Source organism: Aspergillus multicolor (assembly GCF_047715735.1).
Source record: "Aspergillus multicolor strain CBS 133.54 unplaced genomic scaffold BDW74scaffold_8, whole genome shotgun sequence".
Classification (NCBI taxonomy): Eukaryota; Fungi; Ascomycota; class Eurotiomycetes; order Eurotiales; family Aspergillaceae; genus Aspergillus; species Aspergillus multicolor.
This window is the reverse complement of record NW_027395959.1, coordinates 819,938-838,809: the sequence shown is the minus strand read 5'-3', so window position 1 is coordinate 838,809 and position 18,872 is coordinate 819,938. Positions and strand designations below refer to the sequence as shown.

The window sequence follows — 18,872 nt, the reverse complement described above, 5'->3', positions numbered from 1 at the left end:
ATCTTATCGAGTCAACCCCGCCCCCGCATTTTCGATAACGAGCAAACTCGAAGCTGGAAAAGACACCCATTCCGTGGCTGCTTTCTCCTCGAGACCATTTCGCATTCGTATAACTTTATTGCGCTTGGCCGACAATGTTCGAGTTTCTACAAATTTTTTGAAGGGCAACGGCCGTAGTTTGAGGGACCACTTCTCCAGGATAACTTTCTACAGGAGTCTACGAATCCACTCACTGGCATTCGCTAAACTGAGGGCCAATTGCCTCCTCTCAAGCGGCCTCTGCCTACGCGTCGTCTCAACCTTTTCGGCTCTCAGGCCTCCAGTTCAAAACCCAATCCAGGGCGCCTGACCCTGACAACGTCTATCATCCCATTGGTATTTAACCCCGTGTCCCTGCGCGGATTGCCGTCGTCCCCTGTCGAGCCCGTGGCGGTCTGGACGAGCCCGAGGGCACGGACGCAGCCAGCGAGCAAAGGATACCGCTGCTTCCTTCTTCCGTGCGCCTTTCGTTTGTTGTCTCACCATGAGAGTTTGAACTCGAGTCACTCGACGGTCACGAGGCCCTGGGGTCGTCTACATGGAGACAAAGGCAGAAGTTTGGCCCAGATAACTCAACGGTTGAGGATTGGGCCTGGCCTGGCCTGGCCGGCTGGAGACGGAGACACGGAAAACGCCGACACGCACGTTTTGTTGGAGACAACTCGACTCGAATCGCTGCGCAGCGTAGCGCTATCCAGGCTCCAGATCACCGCCCAAGCCTTATTGCCTGCTGGTGCAATGCAGATGGATTTCGTTGTCGGCGTCTTGAGTTATCTTTGGACATTTTCTCCGCGGTGTCGAAGTCAATCATTGTTGCAATCGCAGACAGCCCGCTACTGACGGTTTGGGTGTCACAGCTTCGTAATGCGTCGAACTCAGAGTTTGGAAAACTCTTGCGTGGAGGCTGAGGTTTCGATCGAGTAATTATATCTCGGCACGAGTCCAGAGGCCCGATCACGGATGGCGGAGGCGGCCGATGGACCCATGGATAATCGTTCAGCAAGGGGGCGAGTCGGAAGAACTCGTGGTCCGACTTCGGGGCAAACTCGGCTCCTGCCCCGAATAGGCAAGGGTGAGGGTATCCCCAGAGGGATGGACTCTTCGTTATCCTTCGTGAAGGTTGGCAATCGCCACGATCCAGAACCCGGCTTTCAGAGCGCCGAGAAAATTCCACGTCAAATACACGAATGTATGAACTTGCAGGGGCAATTTGCAAACGATGACCGCAAAATTGAGGCAGAGCCCGCTGGTTCGGTGGAACCGCGTTGGGTCCCGAGGGCAGAAGTTTTGCAGTTTCCGTTACTCGATGGAATCTGGGTATGGCTGCAAGTGGCAGTCAAGTCCCTTTATCGGGCTATATAAAGACACAGCGGCTTATCTCGAGTTATCTGCGACAGCCAGCCCCTCCCTGTTTGGCTCTTATCTCCTTCCTTTCGTTATCTTTTTATCTGCGCTATCTCCAGCCATATCCTCCCCTCGTTTCTCTTTTTCACCTAGACTATTCTTACTTTTTTTACACTTTTCCCTAATCCTCTTCTTGGCCGGGGTCAATTCCTCCCTATACCTCATTGTGTTGAAGTTCATTGTTCAAAATGGACGCCGAGATCCCGTCCATTGCTGTCTTTACCTCCTCGCGAGCCGTCATCGGCGGCCGTCTGACCTCCGCCACCATCGTGGTCTCGCGCACCACTGGCAAGGTCACTGCCGTCTTTGACTCAGTGATCCCCGCTTCTGACTTCCCTGACGGCACTCCCTACACGGACTTCTCCCCTTATGTCCTGCTCCCCGGCCTGGTAGACGCCCATGTCCACCTCAATGAGCCCGGCCGCACCGAATGGGAGGGCTTCTATACCGGCACCCAGGCTGCGGCCTTTGGCGGTGTCACCACCGTCATTGACATGCCTCTCAATGCCATTCCTCCCACGACAACTGTAGCGAACCTCAAGATCAAGCTCAAGGCTGCAGAGGGCAAGTGCTGGGTCGATGTCGGCTTCTATGGCGGCATCATCCCCGGCAATGAGGGCGAGCTCAAGGCGCTAGTCCGCGAGGGCGTCTGCGGCTTCAAAGGATTCCTTATTGACAGCGGGGTAAGCATCCTTCCTTCTCTTGTCGGTATGTATGGTTGACTCACATGCCACCAGGTTGACGAATTCCCCGCCGTCTCTTCGGAAGACGTCCGCAAGGCCATGATTGAACTGGCTGATGAGCCCACCACTCTCATGTTCCACGCCGAGAAGGTTCCCTGCAAGTCACCATCTGAGCTTCCCGATGTCATGCCCGAGGGCAACCCAGAGGCCTACTCCACCTTCCTGGCCTCCCGTCCCTCAGACTACGAGACATGCGCCATAGAAGAGATCCTCTCCCTGTCTCACCTAGCCCCTAAGCTCGCTCTGCACATTGTCCACCTCTCCGCCATGGAAGCCATTCCTCTCCTGCGCAAGGCCCGTGCGGAGGGAGTCCCCATTACAGCCGAAACCTGCTACCACTACCTTTCCCTGGCCGCTGAGAAGATCCGCGACGGCGACACCCGCCACAAGTGCTGCCCGCCCATCCGCTCCAAGTCCAACCAAGACGCCCTCTGGGCCGAACTCGACCGCCACGCCGACGATGGTGTCATCAAGACCATTGTCTCCGATCACTCCCCCTGCACACCAAACCTCAAGCTCCTCCCCTCCCATATCCCTGGCCACTGCAGTCCGGACACCTCATCCGAGCCCGCGACTCCCGTCGTCAACGAGGGCAGCTTCCTGTCCGCCTGGGGCGGCATCTCCTCCGTCGGCCTTGGCCTTCCCATCCTTTGGACTGAAATCTCCCGCCGCAAGGGCCTCACCTGTTCACCCGACGACACAACAACCAAGCAAGCCCTCCAGGACATCGTGCGCCTGTGCTGCGCCAACACCGCCGCCCAGGTTGGTCTCGACAAGTCCAAGGGTGACCTTGTCCCCGGGTTCGACGCGGACTTCTGCGTCTTCGACGACACGGCCGAGTGGGTCGTTGAGCCGAGCACCATGCTCTTCCGTAACAAGTGCTCGCCCTACCAGGGACGCACGATGCGCGGTATGGTCCGGGAGACCTGGCTGCGCGGTGAGAAGATCTTCAACCGCGCCGATGGGTTCACCGTCAAGGCGCCCTCCGGATCACTGTTGCTGGAGAAGAGGGCCTAATCGCCTTCTCCCTCTCTTCCTTTCCTCTTGCACATACACCTACCTCATGACCTATATACCTCCTATCCGCTTTCCCTCATGACTGCCTCTGCACCCGCATGCGCCTTGTGAATTTCCAATGCGCCTGACCATGCCATTGCGGAACAAGTCGAGTCGACCTCAACATATACCTCGACGACGAAAGACCCACGATACCCATGCACCTCATCTATACATACCTCATACACCTAAATATACCCACTAATGACCAGCATTATGCATTACACCAGCGAGTGTAGACCTTTTCGTTGAGCTTAGCTTTGTTTTTTTTTTGTTTTTTTTGTTTTTTTTCGATAGAAAGAATACCATTATGCTCGGATTTTCAACCGATTCCATTCAATCTGCTGTGTGTTGGAGAATTGTAGTGTTATTTTCGACATAGCGATATATCCATTATTGTCATTGAAGTATCGTACATGCTGTTCTGTTCGTCCAAGGACAAAACGGAACTAGATGGCATGGTATAAGTCCAGTCTACGGGCTGGAATAAACACTTACCGTCACCCATCCCGTTCCTGGCCCTCATCCTTCTCTTTCGTCCCCTCCTCCCACTTCTCGCGTACTCGTCTCCGCAACCCCCCATTCGGGCCTCTCCCCCAAATAACCTCCTTATCCTCTCCGTCGACCTTGACATTGACTTCCGTCCCTTCGGAAGGACCCAATTTCCGCCCTCTCACCTCCTCACTCCCAATAACAACCTTCCTCTCCTTCCGCCTCCCCTCCTTCCCCCTCGCACTCTCAATCTTCCCCAGATAAATCGCATAGATCAACACCTCCGCGATACCAACCGCCAGCGCCGCAAACAGCGAGAGCAGGACGCGGACGGGCTCGGATGCACCGCTACCACCACCACTACTCCGACCCGACGACGAAAACCACACGGACGAAATCTTGTATGTTAGCATCTCCGGCGTCGCGAAACTCGTCAGCGCCCAGTACACGCTGAACCCGGTGATCACGACGGAGAGGAAGATGTTCAGGACGAGCGAGGGGGTCAAAGGGTCGGTGTAGTTGGGGTCTTCGAGGGATGGATCGATGTGTGTATCGTGGAGGGCGGCGAGTTTGGAATTCGTGCTGTTGAAGGAGGGGTTCGGTGATGAGGTTGAGGGGGGTGAGAGCATGCGCGTGTATTCGTCTGCTTCGGCGGCGGCGAGGAGGCGCGCTTTGAGGGCTAGGTATTCGGGGCTCTGAGCAGTGCTAGTGTTAGTTGATCTGGTGGATTGGGTGATGGGGGTGCAGGGCGTACGGGTTCTGGCTTTGGCGGGGGCGGAGGGATGTAGAGCTTTGTTCCGCGGAGGAGGGTGTTGAGGCTTCGATCGGTGTTGTTGTCGGTATCAACGGCGCCATCATTGTCGGTTCCTTTAGAGCGCCGGCGTTCTCGGAAGTACCGAGATATCCGGATTATCTGGTCGTGGGATATAGGATTCCCCGGTGTAAGAGTTTCGGGGAGTGGGAGGTCGAGCTCTTCGCGGCTAGATGGAGGGATTGCCTCGAGGGCAGAGAGGATGGCCGGTGTTATGGTGAGGCGGACCATGGCGGTAGTAGGGTAGTGTATTAGCTGTATGTGTCCATAATATAGTCACTGTATACCATTGAGCAGATGGAGGTAGATGATGTAGAATGAAGCTTGCGAAGCTCGATCACCAGGGTTTAGAAGGCAGAAAGCCACCTTTCCCCAACAGGCAATCAACTCCCCCACTCCACTCCATCACTTTTCTCGCCCTCCATCATCATCGACCTCCGCGCCCTCACTCTCTATCCTGGCCACAATACCACACGCAACAATGGCAGACAAGAAACTCGCAGAGTACGTCTCGCCTCTACCAACCACCCACAACCCACCTCACCACGATACTAACACCAACCAACAGCCCAACACAAACAAACCCGCGGGGCATCCCCGTCGCCCCCTTCGTCGACAACGTCTCCGACTACGTCTCGTCCCGCGCGGACGTCGAACCAACAATGCGCTCGTTCCAAGAAATGATCTCAAAGTACCAATTCATGGAAGTCAACACAACACGGCGCGCCGCAGGGCTGCGCGAGAAGATCCCCGACATCAAAAAGACGCTGGAGATGGTGGCGTTCCTGAAGGCGCGGAAAGACAGCGAGTCCGCGACGGCGCTGGAGACGAACTTCGAGCTCAACGATACGCTGTATGCGCGCGCGACGGTCGACCCCAAGGACACGGAGGAGGTGTACCTCTGGCTCGGGGCGAATGTGATGCTGGCGTACCCGATTGCGGAGGCGGAGGTTATGTTGAAGGATAAGCTGACTGCGGCGGAGACGAGTCTGGCGCATTGTGATGAGGATTTGGAGTTTTTGCGGGAGCAGATTACGGTTTGTGTTGGCTTTTATTTTGGGGTTTGGACGCTTTGGCTAACTTGGTGTTCCTTTTTACAGACGCTGGAGGTTGCTACGGCCCGTGTGTATAACTGGGATGTGGTGCAGAGGCGGAAAGAGAAGACTGAGGGCAAGGAGGAGGCTTCATGAAAAGGGTAAGGTGGATCGATCGTGAAATGTCGCGGCGCTAGATTAAGTAGCTGGCTACTGACCTCTGGCGTACGCTATTTCTCCAATCGCTCTGGACTATCTGTGTATATAGGCGCGGATTACATCTACATGACTGGATACGCTCGCCTCGCGTCTCTGGCAGCCCAGAGAACAGAGAATAAAACCTGTCACGACAGTCGATGTCACCTAACCGTTCAGAGATTCGCAATATCCTTCTATCTGACGTCGAAAGAATCGTTAAGCCGGAATGTACAGCAGACACTAGAAGCCCAGGCCAAAAACATAGAAGCGTGTATCATTACCCAACCATTTAACTCCATCATCTATCATGCACGGCATTAATAGTAAATATCGATCTAGATGCTTCAAATCAGACCAGGTGTATCGTAAGCATACTAATAGTGGAATCGCAAATGTGCGCGAAAGTCGGGTGAGCATCTATAAAGAACTTGCGAGGAGATGCCGTAGATGATGTCAATAGACTCAGAGACACCACACAGATGACGGCCAAAAAAGAAACGAGTGGGAGAAAAAGTACCATGTCCCACAATTAAACCAGTATTATACGGCAAAGCAATTACCTTGTCATCAATCATAAACCGCAGAGGCTCTGCCTCTACTTAACAATCTGCAAAATTCGACCTACTACCCAAAATGAATCGTTCAGGCAGATTGTCCGCGCCCGATACGGGTCTGTCTTGTGGTCGCCTCGAATACTCCATATCGGAATCGTCACTGACAAATGTCCAATCCTCAATGTCAGCGATATCGTCGTCCGCGTTCGGATCGTCTAATGTCTTTGCCGAGGGGGTCGGGGAAAACGGAGTGGATGATACACTTGAGCGTTGACGAGTTAGGGTTGTGGCGTATTCGAGGTCTCGATAGATGGCTTTAATAGCTGTGGCCACACCATCCTCCTGCTATCTGTTAGAGCGTGCTTACTGCTTTGATGGATTAAACTTACACTCCGTATCCGCTCCCCGAGCTGCTTTGCCCTCACAATCATACGCTCATCATGAGTAGCCGTCCAGAGCGCACGTGAGAAAACGCTGACATTGAGCTTCTTCATGCATACGCCAACTCCCAGATCTTCGACTCGGTTGCCAAAGAAAAACTGGTCTCCAAAGAACGGTTTGATGATGGTGGGCACGCCAGCACGAAGACTGGCTCCTGTAGTTCCTGCGCCACCATGATGAGCAGCGGCATCAATCTGCGAGAAGAGCCAGTCGTGGGGAGCAGACTGAATTTGGTAGATCTCCGGTGGCAACGGAATTTCGACCTTCGTGCTGGTTGGATCGCCGAGACGAGCTGACCATCCTTTGGAAAGGATGCAGCGCACATCGGCTTTCTGTACTGACTCGACGACGGTTCGGGTTAAAGCTGACGGGTCGGAAACAACAATCGATCCGAAGCCAATGTAGACGATCTTCTTCCCGTCTTGTCGCGCCTGCTGAATGAAGTTCGCGAGCTCTTTCGGTGGTGTCCAGCCGGTGCTTTCGCTAAGAAACCAATACCCCGTGATACGAACCCAATCAGGAAAGTCCAGCGGCGGGGGCACGACTGAGGGAGAGAAGTTGTATAGGAAGGGGACCTTGTTAGGCTGCATTTTGTCAAGGTTGGTAGCCTTCAGCCCTAGCTCGTTCATCCTCCAGCGGTTGACCTGGCCAGAGATAGCCCGCCAGAAGACGTTCTCAAACATCACATAGGTAATGTAGTTATATGCCCCACCCAGTCTGGATTCAGGTACCGCGAATGCATGAGGGTACGCTCGGGTTCTCGACCAGGGCATCGTGAAGCCACGGAAGTAGGGTATCCTGAGTGCCTCTGCAACGTGGATACCGGCCATAGCACTTGGCGATTCAATGAGGAGATCGCTATCCTGGCAAGCTCTCCATGCAGACGACAGCAGGTCGTCTATCCAACCTCGAAACTTCGCGGTGGCCTCTCTGAGAAATGAGTAAGTGAACATTCCATTTTCTACGCACAGCCGCATCAGCTCAGCTGGATCACCATCGACAGGGGCGAAATCGATGCCATGCTTCTGAACCCAAGGTTCAAACTCTGCGTGAGTCGCGATCTTCGGCTTATGTCCTTCTGCAAGTAGTCCTTTGCATAAGGCGATATATGGTTGGACATCGCCTCGTGAACCGATGGTGAGACACGTAATTCGCAATGGTTCGGTGGGTTTAAAGTTCACAATCGAAGCACGCGGGTCGTCAAATATAGAGTGAAGCTCTGACGACTCGCCGAGTCCGGCGCGAAGGTCATGTGCTGCTGAAGCATTCTGGCGGGCTTCCTGTAGCATACGATGTTCCATTTTCGCGGCCTCGGCATCATCATTTTCCTGTTGCGATATTGACGTCGATTCAGCTAGGAACTTGGCCGATTCCAGCCTCTGGTGTAGGGTGACGGCACAATCGTCACGAGCGTCCGCCGCATTGAACTCAAAGAATAGCTCCTCGTGGCCTCGAATAACGACAACAAGTCCATGATACCCGAATTGGAAACCTTTTTCTTTCTGCACGTTTTCGATATCACGCAGTGGGAGTATCATCTTTGTACGAGTTCCAATCAGCAGGCTACGAAAGCAAAGCCTGTTTTGGCTGATATAGATCTTGCCATATAGCGGAAGTGCACGGTGTAGATATGCGAAGTAGGCTGCTTCGAGCTTCTCTGTTGGCGGCAAAGCAAAATGGGCGCGAAAGCGCTCCGCGTCCCTTAGGCTTTCCTCAGCGCTTTCAGGGTACAATGCGCGGTCGTCCGGTAGAAGGCCGTCTGTATCGCCATAGTGCCTTCTACCGCCAGCCCACATCCCTGACACCTTTTCGATATAGCCCATTGACTCAGTCGCCAAAAGACTACTCATTTCCTTAGACCGACTCTTCAGATATCCTGCAATACCAGCTGCGCGTTTAAGAGGATACGTTCCAGCTCTCATAATGTCGTTTAAGTCAACCGCAGAGTACATTCTGGAGGCATCTTTGGAGTCTTGCTCAGAGTCGCTACCAGCATATTGCAATCCAGGTCCTTCCCGTGCGAGCGACAGTCCATCGAGGGCATGCTCTGTTATTGACCTAGCCATTTCGTCTGAGTGGCGGCGGTGAGTCCCAGCCGCACCGGTAGTCGGCTGTTGCCAATTGTGTATTGTCGGTGATTGAAAGACGTCGCTCCGGTTCAGTATTTGACTTGCAGACTCTGCTGTGTCTGTCACAGACTGCAGCACCGCCGACGATTCAGTAACCTGGTCTATGGAGTTGAAGAAGGAGCTGGACGAGTCTTCTTGTCTTCGCGACGACTGCTTGATTCCAGCATCAGAGCCCAGAATACTAGTGCTCGCACTTCGTCGGCGTCGTGTAGAAGTTCCCTGGTAATTGCTTCCACTAGTCATAGACCACCTGTTCTGTGAGCCACGAGACCTATTCGACTGAGCTGCGCCATCCGGTACGAGCGAAGGGCTTGGAGGACTTTTCGTAGGGGTGCCGCGGATGAGTCCTTTCAAAAGATCGAACGCTCTGCGGCCAGAGTCAGGATCGAAGAAGGTGAAATAATGCTGCATGTTCAATCAGCAAGGCACAATATGGATGAAGCACAATAACATACCTCATCAATCGCATAAGTCTCCTCACTATCAATAACGCGAATCTTGAACGTTTGAGCAAACTCAACCATAGGGCTCTCTTCTACGTCCAAAATATCATCAACGGGGAATGATACTTTGATGCTTTCGCCCTCGTTATGCGTCCGAAAAATGACCTTCTGTAAGGCCCTGACCCACTCCTTCGCATTGACCGAGCTGTCAGCCCTAAAATAGTATGTTCTATGGTCTGTTGTAACCTGGAAATCCCTCGACTCCCGCCCCTTCTCCTTCGAATCAGCAAGAGACGCAGAGATCCCATACCGAAGATCAATTTGGCCGCTGGGGAAATAAAGGTTCGATGGATCGGCATAGTATGAAAGGACATCTTCTTTCAATGAAAACCAATACCGGTTGTATTTTGGGTTTTTTCGACCACGCTTATGGATATAGCCGGATTTGATGACCTTCGTGGATTGTCTAGGAAGATAGGCGTAGAAGCAGATATGTCCCTCGGTGACATACATGTATCCTTGCAAAAGCATGTTTTGCAACAGGGAACATGCATACTCGACGATGACCTTTTCGGGCGCGGTGAAACTAAACATTTCCATCAACTGGACAGAGAGCGGGGACACCTGGGACTGTTGTTGAGAGGTGCTGTCATTCTTTTCCTTCAGTGAAGCTTGCGATATTTCTGCTGGGCTCTCAGCTTCATGAAGCGCCCGCGCCTCAACCATGCGGCTCAGTATGGGGACAGCTCGAGGAGTTGCGCTGCGCGGCCGAGGGAGATCCGGGAAAGGTGATAACCTGTCACCAGTCGAGGGTTCAGGGCCAGGACTTGAATCGTAACCCTGGTGTTGATTTATTGAACCCGACTTAAATGGCCGCAACAGTTTATGCTCTGATATTGATCGCCGATGCCGACGGCCTCTTTCCTTCGAGCTACTTCTTGTTTCATGTGCGGACAGGACATGTAAAGTGCCATCCACTTGTGGTGGCGCAATAATTTGTGAATTCGAAGTCTGCACAGACGGCTTCCTAGGCTTTGTTTTTGTCTCATCCTCCTCACTGTCGCTATAATCATCGAAGCGCGCACGGGGATCCGTTCGACTTCCAACGGCGGCGATCAGGGACAGTACCGATTGTTGCATGTACTGCATACCGTCTCGTGAGTTGTTGCTACTAGGGGGGGCGGTATAGTCCATCTGGGCGTCGTCGTCATTTTTCAGGCGGTCCGGGAAAGAGCTTGAGAATATGCGTCTTGAGGATATCGACTGCCTGCTTGCGCTAAGTCTCCGCTCTGCCCGCCGCTTCGCATCGTCTATGAATGGCCGCATTTTTGCTGTTTATTGATAGGTGAGGGTATGGTGACAATGAGAATCGAGCTAGAAGAGTGCGAAATGGTGGTGTGGATGATGAGAGCGCTGGGCAGGTGACTTGTACCTCCGGACAATGTACCGCGGTATAGAGGGATCGCTGATCACGATAGGGGCGCCGAAATACTATCAAATGAATTTGATTAAACTGTATGGATAGTCATTTGATCAGTACAAGTTCATTAAGGAAATCATCCAACAAAGAACAAAAAAAAGTCCAAGAAAGGGAGAGCTACCCACTACTTATTCCAGGTACTGATAAGGACTAGAATGAGTGTCTTGATGAAACGGAATCTCCAGAGCCGTTAAAACAGCACAGAACAAGATTCTCGACTCATTCTGAGAGGAAGAGGAGCTAGTGACAAGGTCTTGAGAGTGACAAGACGTTGAGAGACGCGAGTGATGCAAGTCTAGCTAGGCGAAGCACTGCAAGTAGAGCAGTCGGCTGGCGTCACTGGTGACTATCAGCTGGCCCGAGCACCGCCAATCAGGAATGCTGCATGTGACTCTGCTCGGCTTCCGCGCATCTATAGTGCTTATGTCACCGGAGGCTTGAGTCACGCAAGAACGTGGACGGTATGGATGGCCCTGTTCGCAAAGGAAATCTGGGTGAAATCGTCAGTTTGTCTTTCGATGCTCCGATGCCCAAGGGTACTCCGGAGTCCGGGAGCGACAACGAGGCAGTGGTCGCAGATCATGGAGCCGCTAACTGCTTTGAGCTAGCTGATTTTCTGTCTCCAGGTTACCGTCTGGCCCTGGCGCCTAGTATCAGGGTCCACTTATCGAACGAAGCATCGGCCAGTATCTCACTTTATTGTCTTGACACTAACATGATTCAAGCAGACCTTTCAAGCATGGGGATTCGTCATAATTGTATTCGCTCACTTAAACGGCTTTAAGACGAACCATGGTCGCGTCCAGTCAATAGCCAAGCATTACGAACTATGCATCTCGAGCATCTTATGAGCAGCTGTTATGTATCTCGCCCCGGCAGTTATCCCAACCCTGGCAATGCCAGAGCTATACCACTGGCTGCAGCGGACGTTAATGGACGGCATATATCTTGTGGGTTCAAGCCACTGTACCACATAGCCATTCTAGCTTCCTATAAGGTGCGGTCTTTAAGCCACCGACTTCTTGTACAATGCTGTATAAGTTTTTGCGCACTGATTGATATCATGAGGCATAGGTACAGGTAAAATGATCTATCGCTAAGCTTTTAAGAACCCATTCATTCAACAACCCCTAACCATTCAATCAAGCCTTCTCCTTCTTTCGCTTCTTCCCATCCCGATCCTTGCTCTTCTTACTCTTCTCTTCACCAGCTTCACCATCACCAGAAGAATGCTTCTTGGACTTCTTTCTGGGCAAACCAGCGGCCTGTGTATCATCGCCCTCCGTCTGCAGATGCTTCCTCTTCCTTTCCTTCTCCTTCTCCTTCTCAATTGCCTGCGGCTTCGACGTAGGCTCCTCCCCTTCCGACTCCTCGGAGCTTGACCCCAGTGTCTCCGGCGGAGCAGCACCGCTTCCCACAGGTCGGAAGCGCATCTTCAGATGCTTGGGTTGCTTTCGTGGAGGCTTCTCTAAGGCCTTTGCGGATTTTAGGCTCGCTTCTTCGAGTTCTGCGCCGCCGGGGAGTTCAATCATCTCTTGAATACGGTAGGTAGGAACGTTCGTGACGGCGCCGTGATATGTTTGCGCCTTGGCATCGTAGAGGAAGAGCGTTTGTCCGCTGGCACCTGCTTGGGCGAGCGCCAGACTATCGGCGGGAATCCCAAAGTTCTTGCCCCCATGCTTCAGAATCGGCTCCCCTTTGAGGGCTCCGGCTAACGAGACTTCCTTGATCTTTGACAGCGGGAGAGAGGCAGGCGCGGTGATGTGAAATACTTGCTTCCCGGCTAGGTTCGACAGGGTAGAAGTGGTGGTGGATGAGACGGGCTGGTTTTTGGCGGACTTAAAGCCGAAAGGTGGTTTGTATTGCCGCGGGGCGCCGAAGGTGCGTGTCTTTAAGGGTCTGAGAGCACGTTAGCAATGCTTGGATCTATCAAAGCCAGTATGGGGAGCAGTTCTTACTTTTGAGCTGATTGTGGATTCTGGCTCTTGGACTCTTCATCGGAAGACGCCATGCTTTCGTTATCAGAGCTGTCGGATTGCTCTGATCCAGAACTAGACGACTCCTCGGCTTTGGAACTTGACTCGGCAGATGAACTTGATTCGCTCTCTGATCTCGTTTGGCGAGCCTTCTTTGGCTCTTTTACTGCCTTTGCGGCCATTGTGCTGCGCCGAGGGTGCTCAGGTTTGTCGGATGAACGAGGCGCAACCGACGGGTCGAATCTGCTGCTTGATATCTGGCACTGTGCAAATAGAGCGTGGAAATTCCAAATCCAGCTGGGACTAGATAATGGGTGTATATAGACTTGTAGTTCGTGAGTAAGGTTGCGACAGGCCGAGTCGAAGTTTGAGCGACGGAACTTTTTTTTGCTCCGCAGAGCACGGACCACCACCGAACTCCGCAGGAAATTATGCTGCTCGAATTTATCGCATTTCGCAAACAGCGCCATTCACCACAATTTGGAAGTTCAACGGCCTAAACCATGACGAAGAGAAAGGCTGAGAAACAGGCAGCGGCGGCAGGTACGTTCTCCCTCTCCGGGCTCTTCAGCAATGCCGCAGAGACTCACAATGGTTTTCTAGCTCCGGTCAGTGCCTTCGCCGCGCGCAAAGCTCGACTGCAGCAAACGCAGACGCAGACGGTCGTGACGACAGAGACCACTACGCATGCAGAGCCTGCCGGAGAACCGCCGTCCAAGAAACCGCGACGCTCGCTGGAAGAAACCCAGGCGCAATCGACCCCGAAAGAAGATGCGAAGCGGGCCACGAAGCGGGGAACCGTGAAGGTTGAAAGAACGCAGAGGGTTGATAATGGGACTGTGACTCGGGAGACTCGCAGGAAGAAGACAGAAGTTCAGGTTGAAGTCCCTGAAGAAGAGGCTTCCTCTAGTGAGGAGTCGGAAGGAGAAAATGCGGTTGAGGAGAACGCCGCCGATGTGATCGCTGTTCCTGCAGCTGAGGAAAGGTATATATCCTAGAGAATCAACGTCTTCCATAATTGAGCACTTACTGACGGATATAGCTATGAATCTCCTGCCGACAATACGATGACAATCGAGTTCCCGCTTTCGAAGATGCGATTGAACAAGAGCAGTATTGTCTACAGCAATGAAGATACCCTTTGCGTGCACATCCAGGAGAAGCTGGTACGTTACAATGGCCGCTATGATACGAACCATGCTGATATTTAACAGAGCATAGTGCTCATTGGACATTACGATCTCTGGGTGAAACGGGGTGTCGTGAGCTTGATGGGCGCGAAACTGCATCCCTCTCCGCGAGTTTACCGGGTCTACGCACCTTCAACCCATTCGCTCCCTGTCATTAAATGCGTCACCGGAGTCGACGGGGCAGCGGAAGTCGAATTCAAGTCATGCCACAGCGGCATCACCCGTCTGAGAGATCTATCGCCGCTATACCAGCGGGTTTGGAATAGCGGGAACACGGTGGCGGACAAGCTCAGTCTCAGAACAGCTGCGCCGGATGCGAGAAGAACGTTTTCTGTCGTGGGTATACCTCCTTGTCATAACAAATGCATAAGGTCTAACAAGCGCTATACAGCTCCACACATCAGCCGACGACTCCCTAAAGCGCCATCTCCGCCCCCTCCACCTCGAAAAGCAATGGAGCGCCGCCATAAAGGTCCTCTCGCAACGCGCCGGCCGTCTCCAAGTCCTCATCTGCGGCCCCAAGGCCTCCGGAAAATCAACATTCGGCCGCTACCTCCTCAACCACCTCCTCAGCCCAGCCCCGCAAACCGAATCAAACTACGCCAACACCGACGGCGTCGCCTTCCTAGACCTCGACCCAGGCCAGCCTGAATTCATGCCTATGGGCCAAGTCTACCTTGCTCACCTGCGCTCCCCGGTCTTCGGCCCCCCATTCACGCACCCCTCGCTAAACAACGAGCGCGAGGGCTCCATCATCCGCGCCCACCATATCGGCGCAACATCGCCAAAGGAAGACCCGGATCACTACGTGCTCGCCGCCACAAACCTCATGGAGCAGTACCGCTCCCTGCTAGCAACATACCCGCAATGCCCCCTGATTATCAACTACCCCGGCTGGATCTTCGGCACGGGCCTGGAAGTCGCGACGTATCTAATCCGGTCCCTGGGTCTCTCGGACGTCGTGTACATGAGCGAGAAGGGCCCGATGGAAGTCGTTGAGCCTCTAAGCCAAGCAGCCAGCGCGTCCAGAACACCACTGACGATCTTACCGTCTCAGCCCACGGAATTCGTGAGCCGCTCAAGCGCCCAGCTCCGCTCCATGCAGATGCAGTCGTACTTCCACATGACACAGCCAAAGGGCATCAGCAATCCCATGTGGAGCGAGAAACCGGTCTTCAAGAACCGGCCTTTCCGTGTGCGGTATGCCGGCGAGAACCGCGGTGTGCATGGGATCATGACGCTGGGCTCGCAGATTAGCCCGGAGTTGCTCTGCGAGAGCTTGGAGGGCGCGGTGGTGGGCGTCGTGGCTGTTGAGGCGCCGGATGCGCTACCATCTCCCCACCCTGATGCCGCAGCTACGGACATTCAGAACGAGAATCAAGCAGCCGACGACGACAACGAAACATCCATCCCCGGCGTCAACGTCGACATGGATATGGACGACACAGACAACGCAAAAACAAACCTCACAATCCCCCACCTATCAACCCTAACAACACCCACAACAGAATCCCTCCCCTACATCACCACCGGCCCAGGCTCCTCCACACCCCTCCACCCATCCTCCTCCTCAACGCTGGGGCTCGCCATAATCCGCTCCATCGATCCAACCACACAAACCCTCGACCTCGTCACACCCATCGCCCCATCCCGTCTCATCCACTCCCTAGAGCAGGGCCACGCCCTCGTGCTCGTGCGCGGGGTGCTGGACAACCCGAACTGGGCGGTTGCGGAGGAGTACTACGGTGCTCGGGCTGAGGAAAGGCGGGTGAGACGGAATATCAAGAGGCGGAAGGAGGACGGCGATGAGGAAGAGGGGGATGCGGCGCAGGATCAGAAGGTGCTGGTGTTGCTGAAGGAGAGGATTCGGCGTGCGCAGGAGGCTCCGTTTATGACTGTTGTTGAGGATCATGGGAGGAGGAGGCAGGCGGAGGTTGAGCAGCAGAGGGCGCTGTGGAAGTTGCGGAAGAAGGCGGGCATTGAGAGTGAGGATGAGGTTGGGTATTGATTGTTTGTCTAGCTACTAGGTTTGGGGTATATAGACTACTACATCCCTGGCCGTTTGGATAGACTCTCTAGAATCTAGATACCATGGTTCAGATGCTGCATCTGCTCTTGTTCTCATAGCTCCTCGTCTTCAGGCCTTCCAAGTTACCATGTTAGCGACTGACTACGGAGTCCTCCGTCCCTACCAGCCGTATCCAAATCCCGTCCCTTGTCAGCGTGCTGCCCTACCCCACCGTCGAAACACGTCGTCCAAAGAAAAAGCAACGTGAACAGTCAAAGAAACGCAGAATAGAGTCCACCTAGTCTCGAGGTCCGACGCCCAACATCCTATGATCGTCGCAGGAATCCGTTTATCATGCCTGCATCTTTGGTTCGGCCACAAAACTTCCGGTCCGGCCTGGTCTAGCCTTGCTCCTGGGCCAGTGCGGTAGGTGTCGTTCGAACTCCGGTCAAGTGTTGAATGTTTGCCGGGCTTAAGCGCTGAGGCATGAGCCCTTGTCCCTTGGTCCCTTCAACCGGAACGCATCGGTGATCTCCCCAAGACTCAAGTCTCATGCAGGTAGTCACGTAAGGCTGAGTTGGTGCTGATGCTGCATATTGGTAAGCCCATTGCGCATGCATGCGACTGCCCGTGCTCAGTCCTAGCACCCTATGCCGTCCCGACACTCGTCTCCAGCTCCTACTCGGTATGGTATAGATGAGGGGTTGATGCCTGTCACGGTCCTGCAGGTGATCTACTTCGTCCATGAGTCGTGTCAGTCCAATCGATGCGCAGAACGCAGACGTCAGTGTGCCGCGCAGCGCTATACGTCTGAAGAGCTGAGGGCCGCTCCACCTTCATGCATACAAGTTAGCAATGAGAATGAATAAAATCGCTCAAGCGTGTCTGGGGCAGGCTTAATTGGATGCCGGAAAGCTTTTCCACTAAGCGTTTTCCCCACTACCCTTGAGACTCGATCCATCTAGATTTCGTTGATTAGAAAGTAACCAGAGATGGGCGGATCGAGGCTTTGTCAATCGGAGAGGCTGTGGCGGGGGCCCGGGGATTCGGGGAGCAACGACCACGAGTAGTGTTCTGGGTGACTTAGGTAATAGGTTTTGGCGTTGATTAAAGTTGATTAAAGGTGGATGCTCGGTTGCAGTAGCTGCTCGGAGCTCAGTATGGTTATGGTTATGGTGACGATGTCAGCATGATGTTGAAAGATGAAGACAGATATATATTTCGGTGATCAGCCTGGGACACGAGTACTGATTTACATCCGATTTATCCAGCCAGTTATGCAGACGAGAGGCGAATATCTCTGAGACGATCGACAAGTGTCTTTCTGTAAGCGACTTTAAGCAAAAGCGTATGGAGACCCGAATTATGGATTTGACTGGTGGAGGTCCACGTGGGGAAGTTCTTCCAGAGTTCCAAACACAGAGAGAGGTGGACGTGAGCGCGATTTTCCTCAACCTTGCCCTTCATGTTAACCGGCAGTGGAGATGTCCGTAACTGTTAGTTCATCGTGTGCTCTGTTGCCTTGAGAAGCTTTGTGAAAGGTGATCTATCAACTTGAAGCCAAAGAGGAAATTGCAGGGGCTGGAAAGTGATGCAAGAATGATGTCGCCAAGACTAGGAACAGGCAGGCAGTCCCTGGCTTTGACCAGTAATCCAGTATATCCAGCAGACACAGGAGCAGTAGTATTCGAGTACTCTATTCTGCTCTCAAAGATAAGAACTATCACATTCTTACTGCAGCAAGGTGACACTGTCCAGTCAGGAATGTGGGCGGTCGCATCGACCCGGCATTTGATCCCTGCTCAGCCTTCAATAATCGTACGCATGCAGAAGCTTATGCACCGGAATCACATCCTTCAGCCTCTGAATGCGATTGTTCCCTGTGATCGGGCAGCGGGAGATGAGGTGGAGGCTTCGACAAGGGGGTTGCCTTGGAAATGCGCCATAATAGTAGACCTACATCCCGTCGCAGGATTCAAATATCACGGCGAAGGATGAGCTAGGGTATGGGATTAGGAGGATGAGAAATAGAGACGTCCTGTTTCGCCCGTCCCACTGTCTAGGACTCGAGGTATATTCCGGCGATTCCGCCGACATGTGAGACTGAGACTGCGACTGCGACTATCAGCTTCAGTTTGCTAATTGTTTTGTCCCACACCCATGCAGTTGGAACCCAAAGGCAGGGATTGTGCCGAGACACTGCCCGAGGAGCGGGAGAATCCATTGCCATCCGGGCTGATTGTCAGCTTCTGTTTCTTTTTTCCGTCAGTGGTCACTTGGGAATTATTAATTAATGACAGGCCGGAGCAGGGAGATCCTGGCCGATGGCGAGCTGGTGATTGTAAGCTTCTTGGGCAGGGCCGGGTGGATATCAGAGTTCTTCTTTTTGTTCTACAGAGCTTCGATTGCGTAAAACACTAGGAGTGGGCCGCGTCCCGGAGTGCTGGGTTGCGGCAATCGTAGCCACGGAGATAGCATTAGCGACTGCTAGAGATACGGTAAGTGGCTAATAGTCTGACTCTGATAACCCGACTCGTCTGCTGGGATCTGGATCAGGATATCGGATATCCTGCGAGCAGCAGCCCCATTGGAAATCCGGTGCATTAGGCTGAAGACCGTTTTCTGTCGGGCCCCAGTCCAGCAGCCGAAAGGGGGATCTGCCGATAGAGAGAGATGATGGCTCACCTGGCGATCTGGCAATGACTGCGGATAAGGTAGCAGCGAGCAGAGTTGGGTATCTTTGTGTCTCAGCCCCTTTCTGTCTTGATTCTAATAATGTAGAGATGAAAGTGAGAGAACCACTCCGTATGTCAGAGAGAAAGAGAGTCCGCACTGTAATAATGAACGAGTCCAGACCGGAGCCGCCCCGTGGGA

General features: G+C 53.4%; 7 protein-coding genes across 7 annotated transcripts; 4 read left to right on the top strand and 3 right to left on the bottom strand.

Annotated features, from left to right (window-relative positions):
- Positions 1 to 1,585: 1,585 nt before the first annotated feature.
- Positions 1,586 to 3,577, top strand: BDW74DRAFT_150961 (allantoinase alX). Its single transcript, XM_073724106.1, has 2 exons — positions 1,586 to 2,126; positions 2,181 to 3,577. Exons 1-2 carry the CDS (start codon positions 1,632 to 1,634, stop codon positions 3,201 to 3,203), a joined length of 1,518 nt encoding a protein of 505 aa, XP_073585412.1. The 5' UTR covers positions 1,586 to 1,631; the 3' UTR covers positions 3,204 to 3,577.
- A 165-nt stretch (positions 3,578 to 3,742) lies between these two features.
- On the bottom strand, positions 3,743 to 4,776 carry BDW74DRAFT_176994 (TMEM199/VMA12 family protein; the record flags this gene model as incomplete). The annotated part of the gene is made up of 2 exons (XM_073728774.1): positions 3,743 to 4,429; positions 4,489 to 4,776. The coding sequence occupies 2 exons, from the start codon at positions 4,774 to 4,776 to the stop codon at positions 3,743 to 3,745; spliced, it is 975 nt and encodes a 324-aa protein (XP_073585411.1).
- Positions 4,777 to 4,974: 198 nt separating this feature from the next.
- On the top strand, positions 4,975 to 5,876 carry BDW74DRAFT_136561 (tubulin-binding prefolding complex subunit PAC10). Its single transcript, XM_073722412.1, has 3 exons — positions 4,975 to 5,049; positions 5,114 to 5,582; positions 5,646 to 5,876. Exons 1-3 carry the CDS (start codon positions 5,027 to 5,029, stop codon positions 5,733 to 5,735), a joined length of 582 nt encoding a protein of 193 aa, XP_073585410.1. The 5' UTR covers positions 4,975 to 5,026; the 3' UTR covers positions 5,736 to 5,876.
- Positions 5,877 to 6,285: 409 nt separating this feature from the next.
- Positions 6,286 to 10,850, bottom strand: atg26 (UDP-glucose:sterol glycosyltransferase). Its single transcript, XM_073722411.1, has 3 exons — positions 9,357 to 10,850; positions 6,721 to 9,306; positions 6,286 to 6,673 (listed from the first exon to the last, which is right to left on the bottom strand). Exons 1-3 carry the CDS (start codon positions 10,668 to 10,670, stop codon positions 6,377 to 6,379), a joined length of 4,197 nt encoding a protein of 1,398 aa, XP_073585409.1. The 5' UTR covers positions 10,671 to 10,850; the 3' UTR covers positions 6,286 to 6,376.
- Positions 10,851 to 11,355: 505 nt separating this feature from the next.
- Positions 11,356 to 13,267, bottom strand: BDW74DRAFT_150956 (DNA-directed RNA polymerase I subunit RPA34). The gene is made up of 3 exons (XM_073724105.1): positions 12,783 to 13,267; positions 11,901 to 12,723; positions 11,356 to 11,823 (listed from the first exon to the last, which is right to left on the bottom strand). The coding sequence occupies exons 1-2, from the start codon at positions 12,980 to 12,982 to the stop codon at positions 11,967 to 11,969; spliced, it is 957 nt and encodes a 318-aa protein (XP_073585408.1). The 5' UTR covers positions 12,983 to 13,267; the 3' UTR covers positions 11,356 to 11,823; positions 11,901 to 11,966.
- A 27-nt stretch (positions 13,268 to 13,294) lies between these two features.
- On the top strand, positions 13,295 to 16,199 carry grc3 (putative RNA processing protein Grc3). Its single transcript, XM_073722409.1, has 5 exons — positions 13,295 to 13,343; positions 13,404 to 13,785; positions 13,843 to 13,966; positions 14,015 to 14,326; positions 14,382 to 16,199. The coding sequence occupies exons 1-5, from the start codon at positions 13,304 to 13,306 to the stop codon at positions 15,996 to 15,998; spliced, it is 2,475 nt and encodes an 824-aa protein (XP_073585407.1). The 5' UTR covers positions 13,295 to 13,303; the 3' UTR covers positions 15,999 to 16,199.
- Positions 16,200 to 18,077: 1,878 nt separating this feature from the next.
- On the top strand, positions 18,078 to 18,462 carry BDW74DRAFT_136529 (uncharacterized protein). The gene has a single exon (XM_073722410.1). The coding sequence runs from the start codon at positions 18,159 to 18,161 to the stop codon at positions 18,417 to 18,419; it is 261 nt and encodes an 86-aa protein (XP_073585406.1). The 5' UTR covers positions 18,078 to 18,158; the 3' UTR covers positions 18,420 to 18,462.
- The last annotated feature ends 410 nt before the right edge of the window (positions 18,463 to 18,872 follow it).